The sequence below is a fragment of the Dromaius novaehollandiae genome, chromosome 1, assembly GCF_036370855.1.
Source record: "Dromaius novaehollandiae isolate bDroNov1 chromosome 1, bDroNov1.hap1, whole genome shotgun sequence".
NCBI lineage: Eukaryota > Metazoa > Chordata > Aves > Casuariiformes > Dromaiidae > Dromaius > Dromaius novaehollandiae.
Window position 1 is genome coordinate 40341509 of NC_088098.1, and position 17159 is coordinate 40358667.

The window sequence follows — 17159 nt, forward strand, 5'->3', positions numbered from 1 at the left end:
GAATAGTTGCTTTTGCTGATAGCCAGTAAGATTAACAGGACACAGGAAGCATCGGGACAAACTACCTGCATTAATCCACACTGGGCGAGAACATTTTGTTCTGTCCTTTAGGATGATACATGTGCTTATAAAACAGTCCTTTCCAGAGTTCTTTCAGGTCCACATCATCCCCTACACCTTAAGTGTTAACGTTGGGTTAGAACTGTAACACTTACTCATAGCCTAGCTGAATATAGGGCCTGACTAGAGCTTGTGTAAATTAATTATTCAGGCTAATTAGCAGAAGTCTGAAGCACAACATGAGAGGAAATATATTCCAGGAATGCTAAACTAATAACTACTAACATTGTCCTCAGCTGCTGGATATGCAAAGTGAGAAGCACAGCAACAGTGATAACTGTTACAGCTTACAGAAGTAAAAATGAAGGATGAGGGAAACAGTGTTCAGGTGGCATGTAGGAGGTCTGGATTAAGAGATCAAAAGGCAGTCTGCAGCTTTTTCATTTCACAGACATGGACTAAATCCGTACAACAGCCATATAATTTTGATGTGGATTTCAACGTACTAACATGAAATTCCAGGCACGTATAAACAAAGGTTGTGTTCTTAGTTCCTTCAGCAAACTGACCACTTTTCCAAGAAATGCAGCTTCCTTGGCCTTCACCGAAAGGATGACTATGCAGTGTTAATGTCTCCTAAGAAGAGTTTTACCTTGTCCCACACTGAACAAGAAGTAGGGAAAAAATGAATATATATAGCATTTACACAAAGCGTTTTGGAGAGAATTTTGGCCTTACCTCAATGGAACAACATTTCAACCTTTGTATTTATGGAGGCCAGAAAAAAACACTCTGAGTTCTTGTCCTAAAAAGGATAGTCTTCCTACTTAGGGGGGCATAACTCCAGATTTGATTAGAGCTATTAATGAGGTCAAATGATGCTTTTAGGCTGGTAGCTAATGTAAACCAAATCTATTTATCACTTTGGCAGTGCTTCTTACAAGAAAGTTAATGACCATTACTGCATTGCTAGTTAGCTAATCAGGAATCATGCTTTTTGTGCAAAAAGGCAGAAGTTAGTAATCAATCACCATCATCCTCATCATAATAGTGCTGCTAAATGAGCTTCTAAAAAAGAAGAACAACGTGCCTATTAACCTTAACTGTATCTTGAAAATAGTTTTCTTCCTACAAAGGCCATCACTGTTATGTGGGTTGCAGCCTTGATAGTTTCTTGCAGAATAAAGGAGGTTGAAATACTAGGCAAGGGCACAACCTATATTTAGATTCTCTGCTTCAGTCTTTTAAAATAAAAATGAAGGTTTAAAAAGAAAAAGGTCAAAGCCTACTTTTTTTTTAATAGCAAGTGAAAACAACATTTTGCCCAAGAGACTTCAGTTGTATTGTCAGTGAATAATCAAATTAAATTTCTTTTTTTGTATTAGCAGTGTAAGTGTCTAATAACATCCAGATTCCACAAAATTCTGTATCTTTACAATCATCATCTTATAACACATCTTCATATTGACAGCCATATCACATGATGGTAGAACTGGCTGCTGCAAAAACTGTTGTGCATATTCACATCAGTGGTGTTTTCTGGGGGAGTTTGTCTTGGCTGGGAAGGAGTGGGAAGAGTTGGTGCTTGTTGAGACGGAGGTGAGGAATGCCATGGGAATGAGTCTCTCTCTCCATCCCAACACTATGCCCATGCCCAGGACAGCTGGGCAATTGGTAAATTTACAAAGCTAGTACAAATACCAGCCACACAGCCTAATAAATTGAGGTTGTGAAAACATTTTGGTTAGAATATCTGAGATGGCCTTGGGACCATGCTGTGCATGGGCTTCAGCGCAGCACCTATCAGGCAGTCTTACTGACTACGCAGTCTAGAATATCTCACTTAACTACTCCATCTTGCCAAATGTTTCACAAACCAGTGCAGCTGAGTCTACACCGTTATTTCGTCATTCCCATGACCCAGTGCTGCTCATATAACATTCTCAAAAAATCTGCAGTGCAGCTGGTTTACTCTCTCACATTTACTGGGCTGACCAGAGTGCCACATCAATGACAGAGAAGCCTACCAGCAATGCTCTCCCTCACGCCCCTACACAGCTGAATCAATAGACAATTTGATCTCCTTGAAAAGATCAATATACACAGCCATAACCAGCCTTGCTTAGTCCCACATCAGTGGGCAGAGAGCCAGCCAGGAAGCGGAACAGCAGAGTCTCAGTGCTTGCACCCTGCTCTGCTGCACTCTGGCTCTGACACATGATATGAGCCCTTGCTCATTACATGGTGTGCCAGACCACACTTGCTGTCCAGGCACTAGGACCAAGATTACCTTGCAATACTAGCATCGAATTGCATCCAAATTTGACTGGACCAAATTTGACACTACCAACAAAGTGTGTCTTGTTGACAACCTCTCTGAACATGTGCATGGCTCATGCTGGCTGTGCCTATCAACTGCACATAACTCTTACAAGGACATGCTTGGTTTTACAGACACTATAGAAACAAACGTGACCCTCTTAGATGTTTTGGTTGTGATGACTGGGGACAGGGAATTTCCTTTCACACAGAGGGTTCATGTGATTGAGGTACAACCATTTATGTGAAAAATCAAGTCCTATTAGTCAAGTCCTATTAGCTTTGACAGAATTATTATTGTCAGAGTATGTAATCTCTTGATTGCAGGTCTAGAAACACAGTGGTTAAGGCTTCATAAATGTCTGTTTCCTTTAAAGACAGCTTGCTTGTTCTTGCATTTTATCACCAATTCTCTGTCTCAGAAAAGTCTTCTTAGGACCTGCCTTGGATTATCTTCAAAATCAGTTCCAATGTAAGTCTAGTACTGAGGTGCTTCAGGAGCTCAAGTGCCAGAAATGCCTTCTGGGAAGAAGCGGAGGTTGCACACAAGGTTGTGCAGCCTAAAGGGTTATTGAATGTATCAGATTTTTAGTTGGGGCATTCCTGTTACGAGCTGTCTTCTGCCAACTGGTTTCATAGTTGCCCAAGAGCCTGGGAAGCAATCCTCTGTCTTGATCTGGAGGTTGGTCTGGAAGAACAGAAAGGACCATGGCTGGAATCTAAGTCGTCTGGCACTAATTGCTATTGCAGCGAGAATGCAGTCAGCTCAGATGCTCTTCTCAGAGGGTCCCAGCCAAGGGGTGAGGGGTGAGCAGTGAGGGGTGCCGATGGTTTGTAGGTCTTACAGCTGGCCCCGCATTAACAGGTTTTGATACGAAACAGTCGTGGATCATAGGCTGTGCATGGTACAGACAAACCATGCAAGGAGGATCTTGTTGAGGTCCTAAGGGTTATTTAGTAAGTGTTGTGCACAAGGGTGTGCTAGGCAACATGCTGGAATACACTGGATGTGGTAGTGTGCAAGCCTGGTGCGTTCTCTGAGGCTGAGGTGGAGTGAGGGCATGGCTCTTGCGAGGGACTCACCAGAGCCAGACCAAGACGCCTACATACCCTGCAGCGCAGACTTGGGACCACGCGCCGGGAAGCCTTGCAGGCAAGGCTGTCTTTTCATTTCTTCTATGTGCACTGTCTGATCTGGTGAGGCATGACTTCTGAGTCGGTGCCTTTAGGCACTACCCACACACAAATGAGTGCCTATTAATAATTATAATATTTAAGGAATCTTGTTCATTCAAAGTTATATCTGTACATTTAAAATGACAGATCAAGAAATGCAGGCATGCAGTTGATTTCACTGGGTAAACACCATTGCCCAGCAAAGGAATTACACGTTTATAGATATAGTCCTGTCACAGGAGAAGATGTGTTTCCTCATACTAGCAGTTTCTGCCTACATACTGCAACTGGCCTATCCTTCAGTTAAAATAAATTTAAAAACAAAGGTTTAATTCCAGTAGGAAGAAGGAGGTGGTTTGTGGTTTGCTCCTTGATTGCTTTTTTAATTGATTTTTTACTACTACAGGTATACAATTAAATTTTTTTTAGATCATGCTGGACAGTGAAGATATGAAAACATTCTCAAGCCTATTGGAAATTGGTCTTTCTCCATACTTTCCACGCTTAAATATCTAAATGCTTTCCTAATGAAGCAATACAAAATTAAAAACAACAACAAAGGCTTTTATGTCTGAAAGTATTAATTGATTTTAGAAATGAAGCGTTCCCATGATTTTTAACTGCAGAATATATGTTTCATGATGAAGTGAACAGCAGATATAAATCATAGGTAGTACTTTCTATTCTATAGGTGAATCCTTTTAACCTGTCTTTATTATACATAATGGGTAGTGGGGCGAAATAGCTTCGTCACGAACCTCTTGGAGGGCTAGATAAAGCAGATATATGAACCTGCTTAGTATCTGTTCAAAGTCAATAATAAGGCTCTACCTGCCTCTGTACTGGGTTGAGGCAAAAGACCAACTCCTAAGGGAGATGGTGTCATGCTTTTTGTGAACTCAAAAAGTTATATTATTTACAAGCTAAAAATGCTTTGCTTTTTGACATTTGGTCTTACTTCACATGGAAAGATAGTAAATTTCACTGAGAAAGTCACTAAAAATTTTAATAGGTGTCAAATGAAAATCAGAGTGGGCAACAAGGCCAAGGAACAGGAGGGTTAGTTCAGTGGATAAGTAAATCATGTTTGGCATATATGAGAAGTAGGTAAATTCTGTTTATTCTCTGTTATCCCATACTTCAGTGCTTTGAGTCTATGGATTCTGGGCACAACATTGCTGTTTTGATAATAAAATGGCAAGAGTCAGGAAAAAATGATTATTTTAATAACTTTAATAGGTGAAAAATTATTATCAATAGTAGCACATCAAGATAAATAAAACTATAAGCCTGTTTATTTAAGCTACCTCTCTGCAGTGATAAACAAAATTGATTATTAAAGGTCGGGACACTCTGCAAACATGGTACGTTTTCACTCTGCAAACCAAGAACAATTTCACATTTCATGAGACAATAATTACCCTGCTGACAGTAAGTGCTCCACAGCCAGGTGGGAAGCGCTGTGTTCCAGTCTTTCTTTTCAACAGCTTCACTATTCTGTGTGAAATAGTCACAAGCAAAATATGGCAGCAGTCCACTGACTTCCTGCTTGGGAGGAAGCAAACCAAAAGAGATGCCTGAGCAGCTGGGTGAAGCTCCTCATGCTGGAGAGCTGATGCTCCAGTGAGATGTGCAGGAGACGTTACAGCCTTGAGGGGCGTGGAGCTGGGACTGAGATAGCTCTGACTGATGCTTGGCTCTGGTGTCAAACAGGCTGCTCAACATCAGTGATTTAGTGTGCTGGAGGGGTTCCCTTTAGGTGTGAATTTGTGTTGCCTCTCTTCTTGGAGTCATGCAGCATGCACGCCTGTGTAAAGACAGAGTGGGGACACGTGGTCCTGCAAACATGCCTGCAGCAAGTGAAGCCACTGCACCAGTCAGTAATGTACACTAGTGCACCCATGGTGTCTTCTCTATAATGCTAACCAAAGCCATATTATTTTCTGTGTTTTAATGTCTGCATTTCTACAGATGTGAAACCTACCACCATTATGCGACCCGTTGAGATCTACTGGTGAAAAATGCTATATATATGAGCCATTTTTATTTGAGACCTTCTAAATGAATGTTAAATCTCAGTAAGAAATAAAATTGGTAATTACTTTTAGTGGAAACTTAGTGTCTAAGTCCAGTGATAGTCAATTCTTTCAATAGTAGCTGTTCTCCTTTAAACCCTAAGCCTATATCGAATAACATTCTATGTTAAGTTTGTATATGTTAATGGGCCATTGACTTACAGACAGTCTGTATATTTTCATCTTGACAGAAATCATAAATCCAGTTCCTTTTTTAAGATGGGCATTACACCTGCACAATATTTTGTAACAGAATATACAGAATTAGCTTTTCCTTCCTTGGCAATGGAGTTTTTAACTAATTTTGGAACTTTTAAAATTCAACATGGTCTGTGTGTGATAATTCTTCTGCTATGCAAGAACTGCAATACCTGTTTTGAAAAACAAAGTATAACTCTAGGCTCATATTTGCAGGGAAAACCCTGAAAATGTGACACAAATACATTCCCAAGTGCTCAGAAACTGAGAAGCAAAATAAAACAAAAACAGTGTTTGCTGCATATAATGAATGAAATCTGCTAAGAAAATCAAGTATACATAGGCATAACTGATTTTTTCCCATCAATTTCATTACTTTTTAGTCTAATTCTTTTGACTTCTGAATCTGGGGATTGATATGACTGGAGCATTTTGTTCCTTTGAAAATGCCAGTTTAAAGTCACAGGCATGACTTCTTTTTTACTGCTTTTTTCCTTCAGCCTATCAATCAAAGTTTGAAGTGTAACACATAGTAAATGTCACAGGAGAAGTGAAGTGCTCTTTAACCACAAAATACCATTGTCCACAACATGATTGGAAACACTCATCTCAAGCTTCTACAGTTCTTTTCTCCTGTGCTGAATATTCGCCCCATGAGTTGTTTTGTCCCTTCTCGGGAAAGTATCTGGCCTCAGCTGGTGTTGGTGCAAATATATGTTTTTGGAAAGCCTTCAGCAAGCCTGTCTGGCTTCCAAACTTGGTTAGAAGCTCCAGCTTTCTTCATCTTCCCCAGCTGTTCAGTGTGCCCAGTGCTTTCTCTGGCAATTACCTAGAGCTTGAATTTATTTATTTTATTTTAAAAGCTTTATGCCAGCAGATATCATGAACTGGTAGGAGGCATCAGTCTAAAAAATTACCTATTTGATCAGAAAGCATCTTCCCCAGAAGTCTTGCCTTTCCCTACTGCATTTTCTGTAGTAGGGGGCCTCAGGTTTGGCCAGAGAGGTGGGACTTTGTTTGTTAGACGGTACAGTGTTACAGTTCTTCGTCAGGGAGGTGGCTATGCAGCGGGGAGCCAGGCTGCCGGTTTCTCCTCTGGACCATTGTATGCCAAGTGGGGGAAACGTTAGTGGCAGTGGGGATATGGCTCGTTCGCTGAGGGCAATGGAAAGTGCTCAAGGGAGAAACACTTGTATTTGCATGAGGAAGGGGGAAGGAAGAGCAGGCAGATGGGAAGCAGGTTCAAGAGAAGGGGAGCAACAAGCTGGTGGTGCTGCACAAGGCACTGCTGGGTAGGGCATGGAGCAGGACACGGAGCAGGGCACAGAGCAGGACACGGAGCAGGGCACAGAGCAGGACACGGAGCAGGGCATGGAGCAGGACATGGAGCAAAGCACGGAGTGGGCCAGCCAAGCATCAAAGCCGACAGCAGGAGCTTTCCCGAGGTACCATGCAGCTTTCGCTGCTGCCAGGGAAGCTGCTGCAAGGTGGCTAGGCTGAAAGCCAGCCTGCAAGAACCGATCTGCTGTGACGCAGCAGGCTCAGCTTGATTTTAACTCCTTTTTATTTATATTCTGTTTCATCATGAGTTTTGGGGGGAATAGGCTGATTAACAGAGGAGCTATTCGTTTTAGTATTTATTGTGATGAAACCTGACGTTTGAGCTTGAAAGTCCTCGTGATCTCTCTGAAGAAAGAGGCATCTCGGCAGCTTCACTTACACTTTTTGGCTGACTCACCATCCTGTCATACCTGGAAACTCCTCTGTCTCACTTTTGCCGTGGTGTATCTCCAGAGATGAGGAGCAGAGGAGTTGATCAGACTGAGCAGTGTAGAAAGAGAGAGCGAGCAGCAGAGACAGAAATAATTCTGCTCTACAGAAAGAAGACATGCTGTTGAGTAGATGGTTTTTACCAGGACAGAGAACCTACCACGTGCCCTAAAAGGTGAATTACTATTAACAATAATAAATCTGAATGCCCTGCAAATTCCAAAAACATGTGAGACTTCAGATAAATATTTTAGTCATTTTATGCATTTTGGCCTCCCGCTTTGGAAGCTTATAGTAGGCACATCAGGTGCAGTAGGCTGTCAAGAGCAGCCCAAGCATCTTGGCTAAATTTGTAGCTGTGTTTAGGGTTACTGCTAAATTCAGTGTCAGTTTACTGGTGAGGATGGGAGTGTTCAGTTATACAAAGTTTGAATAATTTCACAGGATTATGGCTAACAAAATAAGTTATAGGCAGTTATAGGTATTTGATTGGTGAAGCCCTTCTGATCAGTGCATTTTTACAGGCTGTTTTGCATTTGGGGAACTTTCACTGTCCAAACACACATTTCTTAGCTCAGTTAAAGCTTCAGTAACTTCCATAAACTATTCGTAGAGATAGCGTTATGCAACAGCACACTGAAGGCACAAGCGAGAGAGAGGGGAAATGTCAGCATGAGAGCGTTCATTAGGATATTTAGTAATAGTTCCTTCTAGTGACAGGTCAAAAGTAGAACCATTAATCTGAGCCACATAAAAAATCTGAGATAAACATAAGAAAGTGGAAATAATATTTTGCCAACATGCTGTTAAAGCTAGGTGTCATATATAATGGTGTTTGGCAAGGAAATGTAGCTGTATAAGCCTGAAGGCTAGTATTGAAATTATCAGTATTTGTATGTATTTGCAGTTTTTCTCTCCTTGTTTTACAAGTCATTCTACCATGTATCAGCATTTCTTTTTCTTTGCATTGATCGCTTCTGTATTCCTTCTGCTGTGAATAGTGGTATCTATTACCTGGGTTCTTGCTCTCAGTACATTTTCTTTTTTTTTTAAGTAACTTCTAATGAAAGTCAAACCAGCTCTCAGAACGTGGCCCTTGGGGAGTTTCTATACCGAAATTGTAAATAGGGCTATATATTATCTTTTTTCCCTGATTAGAAGCTTTAAGTGCAAAAAAGCTAAGATAAAACTACAGTTTAATAAATGAAAACTGCCACTGCTCTCAATGTTCAGGCTACCACAGCTTTAGATTAATGTGATGCACTTCACATACAACAATTTGGCAGTTGCAGCTTCCTGTTTATTAAGTATCATGTCCCTTCTGAAACACAGGTTATTAATATTTATCATTTCTGACGTGGCAATGGCCTTCTTTGTAGAATAATACAGAATCAGCCATCATCTGATAGTCCTTTGCTGTCAGCCCCTGTTTAAGTGGGGCTGTTCTTGTTTATGTGAGAGTGATCAGTGGATGGATGGCATTCTTGGTACAGCAGTCTTCACTTTGTAATTCATCTCCTCCATTCTTTCTTGACCTTCCCCCTCTTCAGATCCCTTTTTAAGATAGTAAAGCTTCACACAGAAAGGATGGGAAATTATTAGCATTAAGGATTTTATTCTGTCTTACAGACCACAGCACTTTGATGCTGTTACACATTTTCTGTCTTCCCTCTTACTGTCTTTTCCTCTGGAGTCAAATGTCCTCTGAGGCATTTGATAATTTTAGATTGTCTGTCTAACCAAAATGTCAGCATTAGACCCAAGGCCTTTACCTCTTCAAGCATTTTGTAAGGCTAAGTAAGGATATCTTTATATAAAGAGCATAATTTTTAGCTCTTAAATTGAGTAACTCATTAATAAATTTTTTCCTTTGAACCTAGTGTATTCAGTGGAACAAGATTTAATGTCAGGTTGAGACACAACCTATATTTAGCGCAGGGCAATAGCAGAAATCTGCAGTGTGAAGCAGTTGGTACCCGACATCACACTGCACACGTCGTGGGGGTGATGCTTGAGAGGTCTGCTCTCATGGGCTGTGGGTCTGTTGCAGTCGGAGCGCCATTAGGTGAGTTCTGGGGGCGTATATTCCCGTTGAGCGCCTTCATGCACTCCCAGACTGCTGAACAGCACGAGGCCAAGCATGGTAAGTGGGAATGGTCTGGAGATTTGCCTCATAAGTGCACTCATAGCCCAAACTGAAATGATAATGGAAGTGTACCACAGCTGCCGTATTTATGAAAGGTCTGTATAATCAAATGGCTACAAATGCACCAAATGGCCCACAATATGCATGTAACTCTGTCTGATATTAATGGTGGGAAAGGACAGAGAGGGGAAGGAGAGCTCACAATTTCTTTAGCTGCATCCTTGTCAGACTGCCGTTCAGCATGAGTGAAGGATGCAGAATTGGTACCTAAAATGCCTGATTATCAACACAGTCCTAGAGCTTCTTTCCTTCAGTTACCCACTGTTGCTCTGCCATGCATTTTATTTTCTGTGCAGTCTCCTTTTACAGATAGTAGGCTCTATTCCTGCATTTCTGAATACAGTCCTAGAATGTACCCTGTTTTAACTGGATCAGCAGGACTAATTCAAGACCTTACTTACTAACTATGCTACCTCAGCAGATCCCCTCCTGTAGATTTTCTTTAACAGCCTTTAAGAATCACTGAATCATGTAGTGATTCATGACAGCTTTTTCCAATAAGTATTATTTATTTGCCCACAGGAACAGAACAGAGAATATAGCATTGACATACTGGAAAGCTTACACACATACTAATTATACTTAAACCTTAGCTTTTCCTTGATAGCATAGGTGAGTATTGCTTGTTTCAAGGCACCCCCTTGTGCTGGCACTGGGTAAGACAAGTTGTACAAGAAGCTTCTGGCTCCCTGATAGCTTCATCACTTGGTTAAGGTCTGTGTTTTTTGTGTCACCCACTGTCCTTCATCTGCTACAGAGGTTCTTTGTTGAATATTCATGTCCAGAGACCCCCTGAGGTTTCACACTGAACTACTGAACCTAATCAAACTGATTTAAGACATACGGAGTTAGTCTTCAAACTGTAGGGAACACTAGGGAAATGAAATTATTTGAAAATTTTGCATATGGGTAAGAGACACTAATTGTGATTAACCATTATGCATCTTCGAAGTGATCCATTCTGCAATAACAGGAAAGTTCACATTCTATCCATAAGGTATTTATAGATAGAGGTCGCAACTGGTATGCCAGAAAATTAAAGGCTGCAGATATGAATTTTCAAAACCGACTGGTGACTTTGGTCATTTCATCCTGGGCTGTCCACCACACTTGGCAGCAAGCTAATTTTTAGCAGCTCATCTTTTTTCTGGAAATCAAGTTCCCCTGGCAGTGTCATGAATTGGAAAGCACAAAAAAATGAAAACCCTACAAGTCTTTACTCATTTTGGAAAATCTTATCTGTATTGTGTAAAATGATTAACATTTGGAATTACTTAAATAATGCTTTTGAAAGGAAACAAACGTCACTTCAAAGCCTGTGGTATCTGTAGGTTTCACTTGTCTTAAATCTAACATGTACATCGAATGCCAGCAATATTCGATTGGGCAATCTCTGTCAGTGGCAATATTCTGATGAGCCATCTGCCTGACAGAGATAGTGCACTTTTATTAGGAAAAATATTCATTCCTTTTTGCTTTGCTTTTTCAGACTTGAGTGTTGAAGCTGTTTTGGAAATGTCCAGATTTTGGGTTACTCTTCAAAAAATTCTTTATTATTTATGCTTTCTTTAACAAAAAAGGGAGGGTATTTTTGTTGAAGAGATAAATGAGGGATTCTGCATGATCCTTGGTGTCTCAGATATTAATTTGATGATCATTTAATTGTATCACAAGAGCTAGTGGTGGAAATAAAATTACAAATAGATGAGAACAGACAACACATCACAAAAGAGAAGCTGAAGATATCTGCAAGTGTTTGAACTGCTCCACAGGGCTCCCTGCATTGTTCAGGCTCTGGAGAAGCGAGGCAACAGTGCCAGAATACCACTTTACACAGCATCGTTTCAGCACACAGCACCTGACTTCACTGCCTCCACAAGCTTTTTCATCTGTAGCGTGCATATGTATAAGGCACAACTTACTGATGCTTAGTGTGCTCCTTTTCTTTCCTCCCCTGGTGCCACCCTGCCCGCACTATCCCTTCCCATGTTCATGCTGCTGCTTCTCTTCCCTGGAGCCATGCTTAGAGCTCTGCCGACACAGCAGCAAAGCAAATAGCTGGTGAATTTAGGCACATCGTTTATTTCATATGGACATAATTCCTCTAAATTAGCTCAAATGGAAAGCATAACGTTATATAAGTAAAATTTAAAAGGCTGTGTCTACCGCAGAGTAAGTGAAGTATAGATTCTGAAAAGAACACACAACTGTGAAAGGCAGTGGTTCTTTGGTGAAAAAATAAAATTTTGTAGGAGAGTCAGTTGTCCCATGAAGTGTTACCACACCAGGTTTGAAGTTAAAATTAAATCATTAATGCATGAAATAGAGATTTTAAGTTTGATAAGTGCAGATCTAAATGCAACTTTAACTGCAGAATTGCTGCTGATGACTTCATAAAATACATCCCTTAAACAGCTGTTAATCTGTTCACTGTTTATCTTATAACATTCATTTGTTTAGTAATCAGTTCTCCTTTGTTCTACATATGGTACTGCTTCTCCCTTATAGCAGCTGCATTAAATGAACATTTGGAGGCACAAGAAGTGTTACAGAAATTATTGTTTAAAACTATTCTACTACATTATTTTTGTATCTATCACCAAGGGCATTTGAATAAAAGTTACAAATATAGCTATTAAACTTAGGGTAAGGAATATGAAGATGCTTTGTCCTGTTCCTGAAATGGCATTTTCTAGTGGAACTTCCTGCAACTGTGCTTTACACTCTGCTTAGCTCCTTTAAACAATTAATTTTCTCTGTTTATACTGTCCATTCTTTTCTGTGATTCACTGACGTCAACATGTCAAATTTGATTCACTCTTTGGTTTTGCTCTGTATCATATTAAAGATCTTTGGGTAATGCACTGAGAGAGCATCTTGCAGACCTGTTAGACTGAGTGCATTTTGAGATTTTAGAGAATGATAGTTTATAACATTTAGAGTTTCATCAGGTATTTTGCTTAAATGTCGGGAACAGTGGTCATTAAAGTCAATTTGTATGAAGATAATTCTCGTCTGAAGTACTTGTATTAAGGTGTCATCTTAATTCCTTTTTTCCAAAATTCTGATCTTTAACAAGACCACTTTATCATAGCTAGTGTTCAGTGTTATTTATTTGTACTTCGGCTATGTCCAGAGCCCTGGACTGAATAAATAGACTGAACATATGCTTTTCTTTATAGGAACTTAGATGAAAATATATTATTCAGTAAACGGTGCTAGTGTTAGGGTATGATGACTAATAGCTTAAATGCCCTTGAACTGGACAGTCCTCTGCCCTTGGTCAGTGTTTACTGGTGACCGTGACCTGCATCTGTTACGAGGAGTGTGCAAGTCTGCCAAGTACAGCAGTGGGCAGAGGAGAAAGGCTGTTGGTTAAAAGCGGCTGCTTGGATCGCGTGCCGTTCTGACAAAGGGAGATTGCCAGACAGTCCCACCCGATCCAGCCACAATGCCAGGTGGGTTGTGGAGATGATTAAAAAAAGAAGTAAGTGAATTCTCAAATGTGCTGAGCATTTTACAGATTCGCACGGTGTAAATATTTTGGGCATATTGTTTTAAGCTGGTTGATTAATCAAAATAGCTGCAAGTTAGCTTGATATTTGTCACCAGGCATGTAAACAGATCCCACGTGATGTGTTAAATTGGCGCTGTGTGTGCAAATGCTCAGCTGGGAGAAGCGTACACATGATGACAGGGCATTTTAGAAAGAATCTCAGGTATTTCTGCAAGGCATTTTCATTGAAAAAGGCTTATCTGTGAGAGAAATGTGCTTGTTTCTTAATTTAACCCTACTAACAATTTGCCACTCTTTGTCTGTGTGTTTCTTTTTCTCTTCCAGTGCCACCTTGGGCCTTAATAGCCATAGCCATAGTTGCAGTCCTATTAATCCTTACCTGCTGCTTTTGTCTCTGTAAGAAATGCTTGTTCAAAAAGAAGAACAAGAAGAAGGGAAAGGAGAAGGGAGGGAAGAATGCTATTAACATGAAAGATGTTAAAGATTTAGGGAAGACCATGAAAGACCAGGTAAAGTCTCTCTCCTTTTCTCTAACTCTTAAGTGGCATTTGAAGGATTCTGTCTGATGTGTCTACAAATGCTTCTGCTTCTTGCCTCTCTAGGGGCTGTGAAGAGGGGACTTAGTGGCAGTGCCTTCTCAGTGGTGTCATGAAAGATAAATTTGGGTGTGGCATCACTGATAAAGCAGTCAGCCAATTTCCCTTCCCTGCTAAAAGATAATGAAGACAGAATGATTCATCTGGAAGGGGCAAGAGTATCTTGGCTGTCCCAGAAATGTAGCTGTGAGCTATTTTCACTCTCCTTTTTTTTTCAGGACTTTGAACAGGACCAAGTATGGTGTTTATATATGTTTATGTTTCTAGCAGTACTTCTGAGCTTACCTAATAAAGAAGTAGCTCTGCCCTCTAAGTCTGTTTTCACACAAGAGCAAAAATTTAGCTGAGAGAGAAACAAACAGAATGGTATAGTAGAAAAAATGATAATCAAAGGAACAAGGGAAAACAACCAAAAAGGAAGAATACAGGAGAATTCAGCAAAGTGATGATAGGAGAATTTTATCTGTAGGAGAGAGGAGGAGGCTGAAGATAACAGAACATACTTTTAGCAGTAAGCCAGCTGAATAACTTGGAGGAAGAGATTAGCATGATGTCCTTTGAGCAGTATCTTTTTCATAGTGGCAGAAAAACATGTCTATCAGGTCTGCTTCATGTCAGAAGAGAAGGTTGCAGGACTTAATTCTCAGGGCTACAGACTTGATTAACATGTTCTTGGAAGAAAATAAAGCTTCTTCCGACTGGGTCTTTGTATTGTCCTCTTATGTGATGATTAGGGTGCTACAAATTCATGTAGCAAACTGTTGAGAATAAGTAGAAGAATGGGAAAATAAATGTGAAGCTATCTATCCTTACTGCATGGCTAGATTTCCTAAGCTAAGAAGACAGAGACGTATATTTTCAAGTAAAAATAATGAGGAAACTTAGATTACTGCTTTGAAAAACCCTTTCAGTGGGAGCCAGTAAATTTAAAGATATTGTATGCTCAAGTTTGTGTTTCCAAAACCCATGGTAAGGTTGAGCCAGAGCAGTCCAACCAAAGAGAGAAGATGAAACATGGTAAGGAATAAGCAGTTCCTTCCACAGGTTGGCATCTAGTGTGTGCAGAGAGCTGGGCTGCAAGCAGGTTGATTAGCAGCACAAGCCAAAGCTGGGAATGCAAGGACTAGGGCCAGCTGATCACGAACAACATCCGAGAAAAAAAGCTTAGAGCACAGTAGCTAAGAGGCCCACAGAGTAGTCCAGAAGTGGTGAGACACCACTGTACAGCAATGGAGCCACCCCTGGTGTGGCCTATCAGCCAGTCCAAAAGAGCCCAGGACAGGTTAGCATGATTCTCCAGGCACATAAACATTACAGGGGAAGAGCAAAATCAGGAAAGGACAACGAGGTGGCCTTATGAACCTGATGGCTGGCTGCAACTGGATCACCTGAATAGAGCCTGAAAGGAGCTCTGATCCATGGAGGAAAATACTGGATTAGCTTTGAAGGTACAGAGCTACTTCCAGTTTTAAGTAATGGCCAAGAGGACAGATTTAGTTTTTGTTGTTGTTCAGTGGAAAAAGAAAATCACTGTAGATCCAGTTGTTTTGTTCCTATTCATGCTACTTAATTGCAGAAGCCACTACTGAAATGTTGATGCATTGGACGTCAGTTAACTTTACATTTAAGCTGTATAGATCAGTATTTTATAGTGACCACTGTATAGTGTCATCATGTGAGTGATGAGGGAAAGAGTGAGGTTTGATCTCACACAGTCCATTTTGGTTCTCAGACTGTATGTACACATTGCATGCTTATGACTAACAAAGTTCACACCAGTTGCCTGTCCCAGGTGCACATCGTGTTTCTACAGCTAGTAAGCAATACAAAGCAGATTTCTCTGCAGTCATCCCAGATTGCTGTGCCACGACTAACAATCCTGCACAGGAGAGAAAGCAAATGGCTGGAGAACCTTGCAACCGTGGACAAGTAGAGCATGCTAGATAGCGCCCTGGTGCGCTGCTTCAGCCTTGGCTCCACCAGCAGGGAAGACGCTTCATGTGCAATGCTGGCGTGCTGAAATGCATGCTGCATGACTCCAAGAATAGACACAAGGCAAATTCACACCTAAAAAGAACCTGGCCAGTGCATTAAATCACTAATGTGGACACACTGTGTAAGTCACATTCCAGAGTTAAGAAGATCAGTGAGGCTGAGCTCAGAAAACACTAGAACAGTAATTTTGGGTCCTCACTTGAAAAAATTTTATACTGATTTTGTTTTCTCCATATGATGAATGTGAAACAAATCTGTTTTCTGTAAGCACCTTGATTTAGCATTCATAGATTCCCTGTATTTGATTTATAGACTTTGTTCTGGGTTATTAATATAAAGTAATTGTGAGATATTTCCCCTCAGCCGTGCATGGAAAATCAGATCATCAATTCTTGGGTTACCTTGGGTTACTGTTAGCCAACTTCCTGCCATCGGAGCAAGAATAATTTGGAAGAACTATAATTATATTTGTGGAAAAATTCCTTGTGATGTTTGTTATGTTCTACCAATGATAATAATGATAACAAACCTAATACTTTGTTGTGGGACAAGTAATGTGCAATTTGTTGACTGATATTTATGTGTAGTTTGGTCCACATCATGTAAGACTGTTGTTGTATTTAAAATATATAATTAAGTGTTTTTAATTATATTTGTTAGGACCTGGATAAATGACCAAGGATTCTAGGAACAAAAATATTTTAAATGCAAAATTATGTTACAAAATTAATAGTGAGTTTAATATTTATCTTTTTAAGGGGAAAAATTAAAACAAATCTTGAATCTCTTCTCTGTACTTTGGAATATTGTACAGATTATGTAGTTTTTTTGAAGATTCCTTTCAAAATAATCTGTATAGTTATTTTAAAATATTTTTGTCCAAATATTTTAGAATTTAATCAATATGCTTTAGTTTTACATAGTTAAACCTAAAGATGGTAGATTTCCAGTTGATGTAAATGTCTTATTTTTAGTAAGTGGACGGATGCATCACAAACTCTCCAACCAAGCTTCCTCTCCACTGTTTGGGTTTTCAAAAATAGGCTGCTTGAATTAGCCTCTTAAATTCATATCTAGCCGTCTGGCCGTCTGTCTGATAGTGTATGATTTTAAGCCCTTGGCATTGAAAGCTTTTACTGACTTAATTCCTAATTTGAGAAATCTTTCCTGTCTTTCTTTTTTTCCAGCATGACTGATATTGACTCTTTAATCTTGATTTATCAGTGCAAGTTGTAGTATACCTAAGC

The 17159-nt window shown here is 40.1% G+C and overlaps 1 protein-coding gene across 3 annotated transcripts in view; it reads left to right on the forward strand.

Moving 5' to 3' along the window:
• The window catches only part of SYT1 (synaptotagmin 1), a 352931-nt gene that overhangs the window by 243014 nt on the left and 92758 nt on the right, over nt 1–17159 (forward strand). For all 3 annotated transcript variants that reach the window (XM_064509482.1, XM_064509467.1, XM_064509475.1), the window contains exon 4: nt 13646–13830. In XM_064509482.1, the coding sequence (XP_064365552.1) occupies nt 13646–13830 (185 nt within the window). The remainder of the gene's footprint in view (nt 1–13645; nt 13831–17159) is intronic.